The sequence below is a fragment of the Salmo salar genome, chromosome 18 (genome assembly GCF_965601325.2).
Source record: "Salmo salar chromosome 18, fSalSal1, whole genome shotgun sequence".
Taxonomy (NCBI): domain Eukaryota; kingdom Metazoa; phylum Chordata; class Actinopteri; order Salmoniformes; family Salmonidae; genus Salmo; species Salmo salar.
In genome coordinates, this window is record NC_138308.1 from 45566668 (window position 1) to 45586090 (window position 19423).

The following is a 19423-nucleotide window of genomic DNA, read 5'->3' on the forward strand; positions in this document are numbered from 1 at the left end:
CTTCGGCTAGTCAATAATTCATTACTATTTTTTGTAAATGGAAACATAGTCAGCCAAGAAACTAGTGTCATGATGAAGTCAATAAAAAGAAGAAAACAAAATCAAACAGCATCTAGAATGAAATTCATAGATTATTTAAACATGCTGTCGCCAGTGGGGTTTATGGGGCCATAAATGGAATCCAAATATCTCCAAATGCCTGATGGGAATACTAATACAAAATATGTTTGTTAGTGATGGAGACTTGGATAAAACACACAGGAGAAATATCAATCAACCATTTCAATCAACCATGATCTTAGCAACGACCCATGAAAGTCAATGATCCAAGAACGTAAAGGACAGGACAAGACTAAATCGGTCCTTAACTTCTTTGGGATAGGGGGCAGTATTTTCACGGCCGGATAAAAAACGTACCGATTTAATCTGGTTACTACTCCTGCCCAGAAACTAGAATATGCATATAATTAGTAGATTTGGATATAAAACACTCTAAAGTTTCTAAAACTGTTTGAATGGTGTCTGTGAGTATAACAGAACTCATATGGCAGGCCAAAACCTGAGAATATCCCATGCAGGAAGTGCCCTGTCTGACAATTTGTTGTCCTTCTGTTACATCTCTATCGAAATTACAGCATCTGTGCTGTAACGTGACACTTTCTAAGGCTTCCATTGGCTCTCTAAAGCCGCCAGAAAGTGGAATGGGGTGTCTGCTGTCTCTGGGCAAAGTATAGGACCAGAGTTTTTAAGTGGTCAGCCTGGGGACAGTGAGACTGGAGATGCGCAGTCACGAGAACTCGCCATGTTTTTCTTTTTCTCTTTGAATGAATACAACGTTGCCCGGTTGGAATATTATCGCTATTTTAAGAGAAAAATAGCATAAACATTGATTTTAAACAGCGTTTGACATGCTTCTAAGTATGGTAATGGAATATTTTGATTTTTTTTTTGTCACGAAATGCGCTTGCGCGTTACCCTTCGGATAGTGACCTGAACGGACGAACAAAACGGAGGTATTTGGATATAGCTATGGATTATTTGGAACCAAAACAACATTTGTTGTTGAAGTAGAAGTCCTGGGAGTGCATTCTGACGAAGAACAGCAAAGGTAATCCAATTTTTCTAATCGTAATTCTGAGTTTAGGTGACCCCGAAGTTGGCGGATGTCAAAATAGCTAGCCGTGATGGCCGAGCTATGTACTCAGAATATTGCAAAATGTGCTTTCGCCGAAAAGCTATTTTAGAATCGGACATAGCGATTGCATAAAGGAGTTCTGTATCTATAATTCTTTAAATAATTGTTATGTATTTTGTCAACGTTTATCATGAGTAATTTAGTAAATTCACCGGAAGTTTTCAGTGGGTATGCTAGTTCTGAACATCACATGCTAATGTAAAAAGCTGTTTTTTGATATAAATATGAACTTGATTTAACAAAACATGCATGTATTGTATAACATAATGTCCTAGGAGTGTCATCTGATGAAGATCATCAAAGGTTAGTGCTGCATTTAGCTGTGGTTTGGGTTTATGTGACATATATGCTAGCTTGGAAAATGGCTGTGTGATTATTTGTGTCTATGTACTCTCCTAACATAATCTAATGTTTTGCTTTCGCTGTAAAGCCTTTTTGAAATCGGACAATGTGGTTAGATTAACGAGAGTCTTATCTTTAAAATTGTGTAAAATAGTTGATTGTTTGAGAAAATTGAATTGTGGTATTTTAGTTGGTTTTGTATTTCGCGCCGTGCGATGCCATTGGCTGTTGGCTAGGGGTTCCGCAACAGGTTAAAGAACGTCTGTCCTCAACAGGTTAAAGCTGACAAGGCAGTCATCTTAGGTCACAGGAGTGTGTAGAAACTAAAACACAGTTTGAAGGGGAGAGGACAGAATGTACCTGAAAATGTATGAGATGAGGAAACTTTGTTTGTTTATCCCAGTCAGTAAACTCAGAAACTATTCAATGTCACAAATGGCACCCTATTCCCTATGTAGTGCACTACTTTTGACTTGAGCCCTATGGGACCTGTTCAACATTAGTGCACTCTATAGGGAATAGGGTGCTATTTGGGATGTAGCCCACGGTATGTCTGAGAGAACTCGGGATGATAGAACATGACAGCTTATATTTTAAAGTGTTGGAACTCAGTTTGATAAATATTTTTAGACAACTTTTGGAAAGCCTGAACATTTTTGTTGAGCCAAGCCGCTGAGATAAGCAGAACACCGCAGCTTTACAGGAACAGACGGAACACAAGTCAGAGAAAGATGGAGGAATGAAGTACTTAATTTAATACCCCTGCTCTACCGATCGCTAGATCCATTCAGTCAGATTTCCATCCTAGAAGTCCTTTCTGCTGATCCATTCAGTCAGACTGCCATCCTAGAAGTCCTTTCTGCTGATCCATTCAGACTGCCTTCCTAGAAGTCCTTTCTGTTGATACATTCAGTCAGACTGCCTTCCTAGAAGTCCTTTCTGTTGATACATTCAGTCAGACTGCCTTCCTAGAAGTCCTTTCTGTTGATCCATTCAGTCAGACTGCCTTCCTAGAAGTCCTTTCTGTTGATACATTCAGTCAGACTGCCTTCCTAGAAGTCCTTTCTGTTGATCCATTCAGTCAGACTGCCTTCCTAGAAGTCCTTTCTGTTGATCCATTCAGTCAGACTGCCTTCCTAGAAGTCCTTTCTGTTGATCCATTCAGTCAGACTGCCTTCCTAGAAGTCCTTTCTGCTGATCCATTCAGTCAGACTGCCTTCCTAGAAGTCCTTTCTGCTGATCCATTCAGACTGCCATCCTAGAAGTCCTTTCTGCTGATCCATTCAGTCAGACTGCCTTCCTAGAAGTCCTTTCTGCTGATCCATTCAGTCAGACTGCCATCCTAGAAGTCCTTTCTGCTGATCCATTCAGTCAGACTGCCATCCTAGAAGTCCTTTCTGCTGATCCATTCAGTCAGACTGCCATCCTAGAAGTCCTTTCTGCTGATCCATTCAGTCAGACTGCCATCCTAGAAGTCCTTTCTGCTGATCCATTCAGTCAGACTGCCATCCTAGAAGTCCTTTCTGTTGATACATTCAGTCAGACTGCCTTCCTAGAAGTCATTTCTGCTGATCCATTCAGACTGCCTTCCTAGAAGTCCTTTCTGCTGATCCATTCAGTCAGACTGCCATCCTAAAGTCCTGTCTGCTGATCCATTCAGTCAGACTGCCTTCCTAGAAGTCCTTTCTGCTGATCCATTCAGTCAGACTGCCTTCCTAGAAGTCCTTTCTGTTGATACATTCAGACTGCCATCCTAGAAGTCCTTTCTGTTGATACATTCAGTCAGACTGCCATCCTAGAAGTCCTTTCTGCTGATACATTCAGTCAGACTGCCTTCTTAGAAGTCCTTTCTGTTGATCCATTCAGTCAGACTGCCTTCCTAGAAGTCCTTTCTGCTGATCCATTCAGTCAGACTGCCTTCCTAGAAGTCCTTTCTGCTGATCCATTCAGACTGCCTTCTTAGAAGTCCTTTCTGTTGATACATTCAGTCAGACTGCCTTCTTAGAAGTCCTTTCTGTTGATACATTCAGTCAGACTGCCATCCTAGAAGTCCTTTCTGTTGATACATTCAGTCAGACTGCCTTCCTAGAAGTCCTTTCTGTTGATACATTCAGTCAGACTGCCTTCCTAGAAGTCCTTTCTGTTGATACATTCAGTCAGACTGCCTTCTTAGAAGTCCTTTCTGTTGATACATTCAGTCAGACTGCCATCCTAGAAGTCCTTTCTGTTGATACATTCAGTCAGACTGCCATCCTAGAAGTCCTTTCTGTTGATACATTCAGTCAGACTGCCTTCCTAGAAGTCCTTTCTGTTGATACATTCAGTCAGACTGCCTTCCTAGAAGTCCTTTCTGCTGATCCATTCAGACTGCCTTCCTAGAAGTCCTTTCTGTTGATACATTCAGTCAGACTGCCTTCCTAGAAGTCCTTTCTGTTGATACATTCAGTCAGACTGCCTTCTTAGAAGTCCTTTCTGTTGATACATTCAGTCAGACTGCCTTCCTAGAAGTCCTTTCTGTTGATACATTCAGTCAGACTGCCTTCCTAGAAGTCCTTTCTGCTGATCCATTCAGACAGACTGCCTTCCTAGAAGTCCTTTCTGTTGATACATTCAGTCAGACTGCCTTCTTAGAAGTCCTTTCTGTTGATACATTCAGTCAGACTGCCTTCCTAGAAGTCCTTTCTGTTGATACATTCAGTCAGACTGCCTTCCTAGAAGTCCTTTCTGCTGATCCATTCAGACAGACTGCCTTCCTAGAAGTCCTTTCTGTTGATACATTCAGACTGCCATCCTAGAAGTCCTTTCTGTTGATACATTCAGACAGACTGCCTTCCTAGAAGTCCTTTCTGTTGATACATTCAGACTGCCATCCTAGAAGTCCTTTCTGTTGATACATTCAGTCAGACTGCCTTCCTAGAAGTCCTTTCTGTTGATACATTCAGACTGCCATCCTAGAAGTCCTTTCTGTTGATACATTCAGTCAGACTGCCTTCTTAGAAGTCCTTTCTGTTGATACATTCAGTCAGACTGCCTTCTTAGAAGTCCTTTCTGTTGATCCATTCAGTCAGACTGCCATCCTAGAAGTCCTTTCTGCTGATCCATTCATCAGCGATTGGTTCGTCTCTAACCAATCAGTGTCAAAGCCAATGACGATTTCCCGAAATGCCGCTTTTCCCACGTGTGAATGTGTTCAGTTTTTTAATAAGAGAATATCCCAATGCCTTCCACATTAGATACAAATACATCATCATCAGCTGAATTAAGCAGCAATGTTTACAATGTATTCTTAAGGAAGGATAGAAGCAATTGACTTCCCCCCCCCAGAGGCAGGGAGATACTGACATCCAAACAGCAACATGAAGAAACTAAAAACACTGCAAACACAATGCATCTCAATTAGCCTCCGATGAATACTTCCCTAACGACTCGTGCAGAGAGGACAGCATTGATATTACATTAAGTGTTCATTATAATATAATATGGATTCTGAATGAAGTCCACACTTCTTCACACTCAAGGGCATTCCAAATTACACCCTTTCCCCTAAGTAGGCTCTGGTCCACTATTTATATATATTTTTTACTTAACATTTATTTAACTAGGCAAGTCAGTTAAGAACAAATTCTTATTTACAATGCCGGCCTACCGGGGAACAGTGGGTTAACTGCCTTGTTCAGGGGCAGAACGACAGATTTGTACCTTGTCAGCTGAGGGATTCGATCCAGCAACCTTTCGGTTACTAGTCCAACGCTCTAACCACTAGGCTACCTGCCTCTAACCACTAGATTAGCTGCCTCTAACCACTAGGCTACCTACCTCTAACCACTAGGCCGGCTGCCTCTAACCACTAGGCCGGCTGCCATTAACCACTAGGCCGGCTGCCTCTAACCACTAGGCCAGCTGCCTCTAACCACTAGGCTACCTGCCTCTAACCACTAGGCTATCTGTCTCTAACCACTAGGCCGGCTGCCTCTAACCACTAGGCTACCTGCCTCTAACCACTAGGCTACCTGCCTCTAACCACTAGGCTACCTTCCTCTAACCACTAGGCTACCTGCCTCTAACCACTAGGCTACCTGCCTCTAAACACTAGGCTACCTACCTCCCCGGAACAGGGTACCATTTGGAATGCAGACATGCTAGTCCAATAGGACAGTGAGAGGGTTAAGGATCCGCCCCTTTTTTCAATTTTCGCCTAAAATAACATACCCAAATCTAACTGCCTGTAACTCAGGCCCTGAAGCAAGGATATGCATATTCTTGGTACCATTTGAAAGGAAAGGAAAACGTAGGAGAATATAACACTGGTAAAAGACAAAACAAAGAAAAAAAAAAAACGTTCTTTTGTATTTTTTTGCACCATCATCTTTGAAATGCAAGAGAAAGGCCATCATGTATTATTCCAGCCCAGCTGCAATTTACATTTTGGCCACTAGATGGCGGCAGTGTATGTGCAAAGATTTAGACTGATACAATGAAACATTGCATTTCTGTTCAAAATGTTGTATCAAGACTGTCCAAATGTACCTAATTTGTTTATTAATAACTTTCATTCACAACTGTGCACTCTCCTCAAACAATAGCATGGCATTCTTTCACTGTAATAGCTACTGTAAATTGGACAGTGCAGTTAGACTAACAAGAATGCATGCTTTCTGCCCATATCAGACATGTCTATGTCCTGGGAAATGTTCTTGTTACTTACAACCTCATGCTAATCGCATTAGCCTACGTTAGCTCAACCATACCGTGGAAGGGACACCGATCCTGAAGAAGTAAGGCTACCATTCCTAGTCCAACAGGACAGTGAGAGGGATAAAGGCTACCATTCCTAGTCCAACAGGACAGTGAGAGGGATAAAGGTTATCATTCCTAGTCCAACAGGACAGTGAGAGGGATAAAGGCTATCATTCCTAGTCCAATAGGACAGTGAGAGGGATAAAGGCTATCATTCCTAGTCCAATAGGACAGTGAGAGGGATAAAGGCTATCATTCCTAGTCCAATAGGACAGCAAGAGGGATAAAGGCTATCATCCCTAGTCCAATAGGACAGCAAGAGGGATAAAGGCCATCATTCCTAGTCCAATAGGACAGCAAGAGGGATAAAGGCTATCATTCCTAGTCCAATGGGACAGTGAGAGGGATAAAGGCTATCATCCCTAGTCCTATAGGACAGTGAGAGGGATAAAGGCTATCATCCCTAGTCCAATAGGACAGTGAGAGGGATAAAGGCTATCATCCCTAGTCCTATAGGACAGTGAGAGGGATAAAGGCTATCATCCCTAGTCCAATAGGACAGTGAGAGGGATAAAGGCTATCATCCCTAGTCCAATAGGACAGTGAGAGGGATAAAGGTTATCATTCCTAGTCAAATAGGACAGTGAGAGGGATAAAGGCTATCATCCCTAGTCCAATAGGACAGTGAGAGGGATAAAGGCTATCATCCCTAGTCCAATAGGACAGTGAGAGGGATAAAGGCTATCTGGTGGAGAACATCAGTGATTTACTGGAGATCAGTAGAGGCCAGGGCACAAACACTGTAACCCACTTTAGCTGGTAATAATAATCTAGTTTAGTTAATGTAGTTGAGCAGCTATTAAGGTAAAAACACTCTCTCCAGCGCTTACATGATTAATGCTCCGTGGTAAATTGCCATTTCTGGGGGGAAAGAACATTGTCCCCTTTAAAAAGTCCACAGCATATTCCCGTGTCCCAAATCACAACCTGTTTCCCTATATAGGTTCTGGTCAAAATAAGTGCAGTATATAGTGAATAGGTTTCCATTTGGGACACAGGCTTTGTTCCAGTATCTGATCTGTAATGATAACTTCTGGGCTGATAGTAATAAGCTGCAGTTTTCATCTCACTGCATTAGATATGATAAGCCATTTATTACTTTCTCTAGCAGAAGTGAAGCATCCTTAGCTCCAATAAGGTAGTCTACAGTAGACAGGATGTAGAGAAGTCTATGAGGTAGTCTACAGTAGACAGGATGTAGAGAACTCTATCAGGTAGTCTACAGTACACAGGATGTAGAGAAGTCTATGAGGTAGTCTACAGTACACAGGATGTAGAGAACTCTATCAGGTAGTCTACAGTACACAGGATGTAGAGAAGTCTATGAGGTAGTCTACAGTAGACAGGATGTAGAGAACTCTATCAGGTAGTCTACAGTACACAGGATGTAGAGAAGTCTATGAGGTAGTCTACAGTGGACCGGCTGAAGAGAACTCTATCAGGTAGTCTACAGTAGACAGGAGCTGGTCACAGACAACCTACCCCAGACACACACCACTCTCTGTCCTCCTAACAGACAACCTACCCCACAGATACACACCACTCTCTCTGTCCTCCTAACAGACAACCTACCCCCCAGATACACACCACTCTCTCTGTCCTCCTAACAGACAACCTACCCCCAGATACACACCACTCTCTCTGTCCTAACAGACAACCTACCCCACAGATACACACCACTCTCTCTGTCCTCCTAACAGACAACCTACCCCCAGATACACACCACTCTCTCTGTCCTCCTAACAGACAACCTACCTCACAGATACACACCACTCTCTCTGTCCTCCTAACAGACAACCTACCCCCAGATACACACCACTCTCTCTGTCCTAACAGACATCCTACCCCCCAGATACACACCACTCTCTCTGTCCTCCTAACAGACAACCTACCCCCCAGATACACACCACTCTCTCTGTCCTAACAGACATCCTACCCCCCAGATACACACCACTCTCTCTGTCCTCCTAACAGACAACCTACCCCCCAGATACACACCACTCTCTCTGTCCTAACAGACAACCTACCCCCAGATACACACCACTCTCTCTGTCCTCCTAACAGACAACCTACCCCACAGATACACACCACTCTCTCTGTCCTCCTAACAGACAACCTACCCCCAGATACACACCACTCTCTCTGTCCTAACAGACAACCTACCCCACAGATACACACCACTCTCTCTGTCCTCCTAACAGACAACCTACACCCCAGATACACACCACTCTCTCTGTCCTAACAGACATCCTACCCCCCAGATACACACCACTCTCTCTGTCCTCCTAACAGACAACCTACCCCCAGATACACACCACTCTCTCTGTCCTCCTAACAGACAACCTACCCCCAGATACACACCACTCTCTCTGTCCTAACAGACAACCTACCCCCCAGATACACACCACTCTCTCTGTCCTCCTAACAGACAACCTACCGCCCAGATACACACCACTCTCTCTGTCCTCCTAACAGACAACCTACCCCCAGATACACACCACTCTCTCTGTCCTAACAGACAACCTACCCCCAGATACACACCACTCTCTCTGTCCTCCTAACAGACAACCTACCCCCAGATACACACCACTCTCTCTGTCCTCCTAACAGACAACCTACCCCCAGATACACACCACTCTCTCTGTCCTCCTAACAGACAACCTACCCCCAGATACACACCACTCTCTCTGTCCTCCTAACAGACAACCTACCCCCAGATACACACCACTCTCTCTGTCCTAACAGACAACCTACCCCCCAGATACACACCACTCTCTCTGTCCTCCTAACAGACAACCTACCCCCAGATACACACTACTCTCTCTGTCATAACAGACAACCTACACCCCAGATACACACCACTCTCTCTGTCCTCCTAACAGACAACCTACCCCCAGATACACACCACTCTCTCTGTCCTAACAGACAACCTACACCCCAGATACACACCACTCTCTCTGTCCTCCTAACAGACAACCTACCCCCAGATACACACCACTCTCTCTGTCCTAACAGACAACCTACCCCCAGATACACACCACTCTCTCTGTCCTCCTAACAGACAACCTACCCCCCAGATACACACCACTCTCTCTGTCCTCCTAACAGACAACCTACCCCACAGATACACACCACTCTCTCTGTCCTAACAGACAACCTACCCCCAGATACACACCACTCTCTCTGTCCTCCTAACAGACAACCTACCCCCAGATACACACCACTCTCTCTGTCCTAAGAGACAACCTACCCCCCAGATACACACCACTCTCTCTGTCCTCCTAACAGACAACCTACCCCCAGATACACACCACTCTCTCTGTCCTAACAGACATCCTACCCCCCAGATACACACCACTCTCTCTGTCCTCCTAACAGACAACCTACCCCCAGATACACACCACTCTCTCTGTCCTAACAGACAACCTACCCCCAGATACACACCACTCTCTCTGTCCTAACAGACAACCTACCCCCAGATACACACCACTCTCTCCGTCCTCCAGACAGCTGATAATAGAATCAAAGAGAGGACTGTGTATAGATGAACCCAGTCTATAAAGGCCTTTTAGACAGCCAGACAGACAAAGGCAGCACTAGGCTGTTCTATCTGTAATGGATGCTGTGCCCTGCTAGAGGAGAAGGGGTTAGAGGGGAGCCTTGTGAACACTGTCTTCAACAGCCCAAATGGAATGATCAGACGTTGCCTCTCCCTTAAAGGAGCTTCTTTAACAGATGTTCTGGAAAAGGGGACGAAGTCGTGACAAAACAGCAAAGTCTCCCGCGGGGAGAGCTCTAATACGATGAAATCAATTCCAGCCTTGGGAAAATGGAGCAAATCAGGAACATGTTGAACTGGAGTCAGTCTGCCACAATGACACAACTTTCCTCCATTAACACCATGGACAAACCACCAGCCGCCAGTGACCCAGACGCTGATCAATAGCCCCAACTCCATCCACCTTACAGTTACATTGACATTGATATGATAACTTGACCAGATACGGATGTGAGAAGAAAATACACTTTCATTGACTAAAGACCAATCATTTTATCACCACATGGCAGAAGACAGTGGGCAGATAACAACAAATAAAACCATCTAAAGGTTAAGGTCAGACAGGAACACGATGTGAGAGACTGAGCCTCTGACAGGACAAGTAGCTAGTAACAGGAACTAATGGGGATCCATAATAAACCCCAGGAAGAGTAGCTGCTGCCTTGGCAGGAACTAATGGGGATCCATAATAAACCCCAGGAAGAGTAGCTGCTGCCTTGACAGGAACTAATGGGGATCCATAATAAACCCCAGGAAGAGTAGCTGCTGCCTTGGCAGGAACTAATGGGGATCCATAATAAACCCCAGGAAGAGTAGCTGCTGCCTTGACAGGAACTAATGGGGATCCATAATAAACCCCAGGAAGAGTAGCTGCTGCCTTGGCAGGAACTAATGGGGATCCATAATAAACCCCAGGAAGAATAGCTGCTGCCTTGGCAGGAACTAATGGGGATCCATAATAAACCCCAGGAAGAGTAGCCGCTGCCTTGACAGGAACTAATGGGGATCCATAATAAACCCCAGGAAGAGTAGCTGCTGCCTTGACAGGAACAAATGGATATCCATAATAAACCCCCAGAGAGAGAGAGATAGAGACAGAAAGAATGAAAGAAAGAAAGAGAGATAGAGAGAGAGGGAGAATAGATAGGGAGCGAGAGAGAGAAAGAGATGTCACCCTCTGAGGGGAAGGTTTGATGGGAATACCCTCGTCTATTAACAGAAAGAAGCGAGGGTAAGAGCCTCCAGCTCACTGTTATGTAGCGTGATTACACACTTCTATTTAACAGAACATTCTCACAGTTCAAATATAATATCCTCTCTCTCCACGTCTTTCTCTGTGTGTGTGTGTGTAGGACCCAGGTACTACTTACCCTGAGGAAGGAAGGGAAGCCCACTCCGTAGTATCCCACAGCGAAGTAGTCTGGCTTGGGTCTGATCACCTTCACAATGTTCTCATAGAACTGAGCCTGCTTCCTCTGTAACAGGAAGTAACCTTCAGGAAGACTCAATGTACTGGATCACCAATACCATGTTCACACATTAATACACACACACACACACACACACACACACACACACACACACACACACACACACACACACACACACACACACACACACACACACACACACACACACACACACTGAAAGCCCCATTTCAAGGTGTTGTTCATATGATAATACATAGAGTTTCTATAGCAGTTTCTATGCCACGTCTCCTACAACACGATGACAGTTTCTATACCACGTCTCCTACAACACGATGACAGTTTCTATACCACGTCTCCTACAACACGATGACAGTTTCTATAACACGTCTCCTACAACACGATGACAGTTTCTATTCCACGTCTCCTACAACACGATGACAGTTTCTATAGCAGTAGAATATACCACGTCTCCTACAACACGATGACAGTTTCTATAGCAGTAGAATATACCACGTCTCCTACAACACGATGACAGTTTCTATACCACGTCTCCTATAACACGATGACAGTTTCTATACCAGTAGAATATACCACGTCTCCTACAACACAATGACAGTTTCTATAGCAGTAGAATATACCACGTCTCCTACAACACGATGACAGTTTCTATAGCAGTAGAATATACCACGTCTCCTACAACACGATGACAGTTTCTATACCACGTCTCCTACAACACGATGACAGTTTCTATAGCAGTAGAATATACCACGTCTCCTACAACACGATGACAGTTTCTATAGCAGTAGAATATACCACGTCTCCTACAACACGATGACAGTTTCTATACCACATCTCCTACAACACGATGACAGTTTCTATACCACGTCTCCTACAACACGATGACAGTTTCTATACCACGTCTCCTACAACACGATGACAGTTTCTATAGCAGTAGAATATACCACGTCTCCTACAACACGATGACAGTTTCTCTACCACGTCTCCTACAACACGATGACAGTTTCTATAGCAGTAGAATGTACCACGTCTCCTACAACACGATGACAGTTTCTATACCACGTCTCCAACAACACGATGACAGTTTCTATACCAGTAGAATATACCACGTCTCCTACAACACGATGACAGTTTCTAAAGCAGTAGAATATACCACGTCTCCTACAACACGATGACAGTTTCTATAGCAGTAGAATGTACCACGTCTCCTACAACACGATGACAGTTTCTATACCACGTCTCCTACAACACGATGACAGTTTCTATACCACGTCTCCTACAACACGATGACAGTTTCTATACCACGTCTCCTACAACACGATGACAGTTTCTATACCACGTCTCCTACAACACGATGACAGTTTCTATAGCAGTAGAATATACCACGTCTCCTACAACACGATGACAGTTTCTATACCACATCTCCTACAACACGATGATAGTTTCTATACCACGTCTCCTACAACACGATGACAGTTTCTATACCACGTCTCCTACAACACGATGACAGTTTCTATACCACGTCTCCTACAACACGATGACAGTTTCTATACCAGTAGAATATACCACGTCTCCTACAACACGATGACAGTTTCTATAGCAGTAGAATATACCACGTCTCCTACAACACGATGACAGTTTCTATAGCAGTAGAATGTACCACGTCTCCTACAACACGATGACAGTTTCTATACCACGTCTCCTACAACACGATGACAGTTTCTATACCACGTCTCCTACAACACGATGACAGTTTCTATAGCAGTAGAATGTACCACGTCTCCTACAACACGATGACAGTTTCTATACCACGTCTCCTACAACACGATGACAGTTTCTATACCACGTCTCCTACAACACGATGACAGTTTCTATACCACGTCTCCTACAACACGATGACAGTTTCTATACCACGTCTCCTACAACACGATGACAGTTTCTATAGCAGTAGAATATACCACGTCTCCTACAACACGATGACAGTTTCTATACCACATCTCCTACAACACGATGATAGTTTCTATACCACATCTCCTACAACACGATGACAGTTTCTATACCACGTCTCCTACAACACGATGACAGTTTCTATACCACGTCTCCTACAACACGATGACAGTTTCTATACCAGTAGAATATACCACGTCTCCTACAACACGATGACAGTTTCTATAGCAGTAGAATATACCACGTCTCCTACAACACGATGACAGTTTCTATAGCAGTAGAATGTACCACGTCTCCTACAACACGATGACAGTTTCTATACCACGTCTCCTACAACACGATGACAGTTTCTATACCACGTCTCCTACAACACGATGACAGTTTCTATACCACGTCTCCTACAACACGATGACAGTTTCTATACCACGTCTCCTACAACACGATGACAGTTTCTATACCACGTCTCCTACAACACGATGACAGTTTCTATACCACGTCTCCTACAACACGATGACAGTTTCTATAGCAGTAGAATATACCACGTCTCCTACAACACGATGACAGTTTCTATACCACGTCTCCTACAACACGATGACAGTTTCTATAGCAGTAGAATGTACCACGTCTCCTACAACACGATGACAGTTTCTATACCACGTCTCCTACAACACGATGACAGTTTCTATACCACGTCTCCTACAACACGATGACAGTTTCTATACCACGTCTCCTACAACACGATGACAGTTTCTATACCACGTCTCCTACAACACGATGACAGTTTCTATACCACGTCTCCTACAACACGATGACAGTTTCTATACCACGTCTCCTACAACACGATGACAGTTTCTATACCACGTCTCCTACAACACGATGACAGTTTCTATACCACGTCTCCTACAACACGATGACAGTTTCTATACCACGTCTCCTACAACACGATGACAGTTTCTATACCACGTCTCCTACAACACGATGACAGTTTCTATACCACGTCTCCTACAACACGATGACAGTTTCTATAGCAGTAGAATATACCACGTCTCCTACAACACGATGACAGTTTCTATACCACGTCTCCTACAACACGATGACAGTTTCTATAGCAGTAGAATGTACCACGTCTCCTACAACACGATGACAGTTTCTATACCACGTCTCCTACAACACGATGACAGTTTCTATACCACGTCTCCTACAACACGATGACAGTTTCTATACCACGTCTCCTACAACACGATGACAGTTTCTATAGCAGTAGAATATACCACGTCTCCTACAACACGATGACAGTTTCTATAGCAGTAGAATGTACCACGTCTCCTACAACACGATGACAGTTTCTATACCACGTCTCCTACAACACGATGACAGTTTCTATACCACGTCTCCTACAACACGATGATAGTTTCTATACCACGTCTCCTACAACACGATGACAGTTTCTATACCACGTCTCCTACAACACGATGACAGTTTCTATACCACGTCTCCTACAACACGATGACAGTTTCTATACCACGTCTCCTACAACACGATGACAGTTTCTATACCACGTCTCCTACAACACGATGACAGTTTCTATAACACGTCTCCTACAACACGATGACAGTTTCTATACCACGTCTCCTACAACACGATGACAGTTTCTATACCACGTCTCCTACAACACGATGACAGTTTCTATACCACGTCTCCTACAACACGATGACAGTTTCTATAGCAGTAGAATATACCACGTCTCCTACAACACGATGACAGTTTCTATACCACGTCTCCTACAACACGATGACAGTTTCTATAGCAGTAGAATGTACCACGTCTCCTACAACACGATGACAGTTTCTATACCACGTCTCCTACAACACGATGACAGTTTCTATACCACGTCTCCTACAACACGATGACAGTTTCTATACCACGTCTCCTACAACACGATGACAGTTTCTATAGCAGTAGAATATACCACGTCTCCTACAACACGATGACAGTTTCTATAGCAGTAGAATGTACCACGTCTCCTACAACACGATGACAGTTTCTATACCACGTCTCCTACAACACGATGACAGTTTCTATACCACGTCTCCTACAACACGATGATAGTTTCTATACCACGTCTCCTACAACACGATGACAGTTTCTATACCACGTCTCCTACAACACGATGACAGTTTCTATACCACGTCTCCTACAACACGATGACAGTTTCTATACCACGTCTCCTACAACACGATGACAGTTTCTATACCACGTCTCCTACAACACGATGACAGTTTCTATAACACGTCTCCTACAACACGATGACAGTTTCTATACCACGTCTCCTACAACACGATGACAGTTTCTATAACACGTCTCCTACAACACGATGACAGTTTCTATAGCAGTAGAATATACCACGTCTCCTACAACACGATGACAGTTTCTATACCAGTAGAATATACCACGTCTCCTACAACACGATGACAGTTTCTATACCACGTCTCCTACAACACGATGACAGTTTCTATACCACGTCTCCTACAACACGATGACAGAAGTGATCAGAGTGAACTTACCAAGGAGGCACTGAGCTGCTCAAAGTCAAACATCTCATTCTCATACTGGTCAGCCAGCTCCTTTCCGAGTACGATGGCTTCCTCCCACATCTACACACACACACACACACACACACACACACACACACACACACACACACACACACACACACAACACACACACACACACACACACACACACACACACACACACACACACACACACACACACACACACACACACACACACAGGATATGAGAGAACAGTAATATATATCAGTCATTGTATTTAGCTGTAGACAGTCCTGCCTACTCCTCCCCCCTCTCCCATCTTCCCTCCCTCTCTCTCTCTCTCCCCATCTCATCCCCTCCCCTCCCTCCCATCTTCCCTCCCTCTCTCTCTCTCTCTCTCTCTCTCTCTCTCTCTCTCCCCATCTCCTCCCCTCCTCCCTCCTCCCTCCCCACCTTCAGAAGCATAGAGGAGGTCTTCATGACTAAAACCCCTGCGGTCCCTTGATCTGCTGAAGATGGGACAGACAGACATATTTCTCCAGATTGAGTCATCTGTGAATGTTCTGCTCCTCCTGTTTTTACAGAATGGCATCATGCAGGCACATGATCTACCCTGTCTGTCTGTCTGTCTGTCTGTCTGTCTGTCTGTCTGTCTGTCTGTCTGTCTGTCTGTCTGTCTGTCTGTCTGTCTGTCTGTCTGTCTGTCTGTCTGTCTGTCTGTCTGTCTGTCTGTCTGTCTGTCGCTTATGGTGATAGAGGTGGCAGGGGGAGGAGGGGATGGAGAGAGGAGGATGTAATGGAGGGAGAGAAGATGGAGGGAGGGAGAGAGGAGGATGGATGGAGGGAGGGAGAGGAGGATGGAGTGAGGGAGAGAGGAGGATGGGAGGGAGAGAGGAGGGGAGAGAGGAGAGAGGAGGATGGGGAGAGGAGGATGGGAGAGAGGAGGATGGAGGGAGAGAGGAGGGAGAGAGAGAGGAGGATGGGAGGGAGGGAGGGAAGAGGATGAGGGAGAGGAGGGAGGGAGAGAGGAGGATGGAGGGGGAGGAGGGAGAGAGAGGAGGATGGGAGGGAGAGAGGAGGATGGAGGGAGAGGAGGGAGGGAGAGAGGAGGATGGAGGGAGAGAGGAGGGAGAGAGACGAGGAGGATGGGAGGGAGGGAGGAGGATGGAGGGAGAGGAGGGAGGGAGAGAGGAGGATGGAGGGGGAGGAGGGGAGAGAGAGGAGGATGGAGTGAGGGAGGAGAGAGGAGGATGAGGGAGAGAGGGAGAGAGGAGGATGGGAGGGAGAGAGGAGATTGGAGGGAGAGAGGAGGGAGAGAGAGGAGGATGGGAGGGAGAGGAGGGAGGGAGAGAGGAGGATGGAGGGAGAGGAGGGAGGGAAAGAGGAGGATGGGAGGGAGGGAGGAGGATGGAGGGAGAGGAGGGAGGGGGAGAGGAGGATGGAGGGGGAGGAGGGAGAGAGAGGAGGATGGGAGGGAGAGGAGGGAGGGAGAGAGGAGGATGGAGGGAGAGGAGGGAGAGAGAGGAGGATGGGAGGAGAGGAGGAGGGAGGGAGAGAGGAGGATGGATTGTAAAGAGGCAGGGAGGAGGAGGGAGAGATAGAGAGAGAAGAAGGGAGGCTGGTTGGCGGGGCAAGGAGGAGAGAGAGAGCGAGAGAAAGAGCGAAAAGGTCGTCCTCTGAGTGGGAGGGAATTCAGCAGCAATAGAGGGAGGCATCCAGAGGATGCATGCCGTCTCCATGTTGCCTCCCTGGACCGGCCGTTGAACAGGTCACAAAACAGGTCATCTGGAACACGCTGAATGAAAAGGTGCAGCTCACTAACTCTGTCAGCCTCTTTAGTCTCACCAGATCTACACTCTCTCTCTCCCTCTCCTCACCACCCCCCTCTCTCTCTCTCCCTCCCTCTCACCACCCCCTCTCTCTCTCTCCCTCCCTCTCACCACCCCCTCTCTCTCTCTCCCCTCTCACCCACCCCCCTCTCTCTCTCTCCCTCTCACCACCCCCTCTCTCTCTCTCCCTCTCACCACCCCCTCTCTCCCTCTCACCACCCCCTCTCTCTCTCTCACCACCCCCTCTCTCTATCTCCCTCTCACCACTCCCCTCTCTCTCCCTCTCACCACCCCCCTCTCTCTCTCTCCCTCTCACCACCCCCCCTCTCTCTCTCTCCCTCTCACCACGCCCCTCTCTCTCCCTCTCACCACACCCCTCTCTCTCTCCCCTCTCTCTCCCTCTCACCACCCCCTCTCTCTCTCTCCCTCTCACCACTCCCCTCTCTCTCCCTCTCACCACCCTCTCTCTCTCCCTCTCACCACTCCCCTCTCTCTCCCTCTCACCACCCCCCCCATCTCTCTCCCTCTCACCACTCCCCTCTCTCTCCCTCTCACCACCCCCTCTCTCTCTCTCACCACCCCCTCTGTCTCTCTCCCTCTCACCACTCCCCTCTCTCTCTCCCTCTCACCACTCCCCTCTCTCTCCCTCTCACCACCACCCCCCTCTCTCTCACCACCCCCTCTCTCTCTCTCACCACTCCCCTCTCTCTCTCTCTCTCTCCCCCCCCCCCCCCTCTAGGTACCTTGCCCCTGTGGAAGAAGTTGATGATCTCCTGGTAGAGCTGGTCCTTGAGTTGTCCTTGAGTAGAGGCCTGGTAACCGTCTCTCTGGGTCAGGTGGGCTGCACACGGCTCCTCAGACCACTGCAGGGACACAGATCATGTTACCTCTATAGAACAGATCCTGTAGATACAGATCATGTTACCTCTATAGAACAGATCCTGTAGATACAGATCATGTTACCTCTATAGAACAGATCCTGTAGATACAGATCATGTTACCTCTATAGAACAGATCCTGTAGATACAGATCATGTTACCTCTATAGAACAGATCCTGTAGATACAGATCATGTTACCTCTATAGAACAGATCCTGTAGATACAGATCATGTTACCTCTATAGAACAGATCCTGTAGATACAGATCATGTTACCTCTATAGAACAGATCCTGTAGATACAGATCATGTTACCTCTATAGAACAGATCCTGTAGACACAGATCATGTTACCTCTATAGAACAGATCCTGTAGACACAGATCATGTTACCTCTATAGAACAGATCCTGTAGACACAGATCATGTTACCTCTATAGAACAGATCCTGTAGACACAGATCATGTTACCTCTATAGAACAGATCCTGTAGATACAGATCATGTTACCTCTATAGAACAGATCCTGTAGATACAGATCATGTTACCTCTATAGAACAGATCCTGTAGATACAGATCATGTTACCTCTATAGAACAGATCCTGTAGATACAGATCATGTTACCTCTATAGAACAGATCCTGTAGATACAGATCATGTTACCTCTATAGAACAGATCCTGTAGATACAGATCATGTTACCTCTATAGAACAGATCCTGTAGATACAGATCATGTTACCTCTATAGAACAGATCCTGTAGATACAGATCATGTTACCTCTATAGAACAGATCCTGTAGATACAGATCATGTTACCTCTATAGAACAGATCCTGTAGATACAGATCATGTTACCTCTATAGAACAGATCCTGTAGATACAG

The 19423-nt window shown here is 45.7% G+C and overlaps 1 protein-coding gene across 2 annotated transcripts in view; it reads right to left on the reverse strand.

Moving 5' to 3' along the window:
• The window catches only part of LOC106613940 (dedicator of cytokinesis protein 1), a 733517-nt gene that overhangs the window by 105403 nt on the left and 608691 nt on the right, over nucleotides 1-19423 (reverse strand). For both annotated transcript variants that reach the window (XM_045701156.2, XM_045701155.2), the window contains exons 38-40: nucleotides 18416-18535; nucleotides 15853-15942; nucleotides 11264-11368 (exon numbers count right to left, since the gene is read on the reverse strand). In XM_045701156.2, the coding sequence (XP_045557112.1) occupies nucleotides 11264-11368; nucleotides 15853-15942; nucleotides 18416-18535 (315 nt within the window). The remainder of the gene's footprint in view (nucleotides 1-11263; nucleotides 11369-15852; nucleotides 15943-18415; nucleotides 18536-19423) is intronic.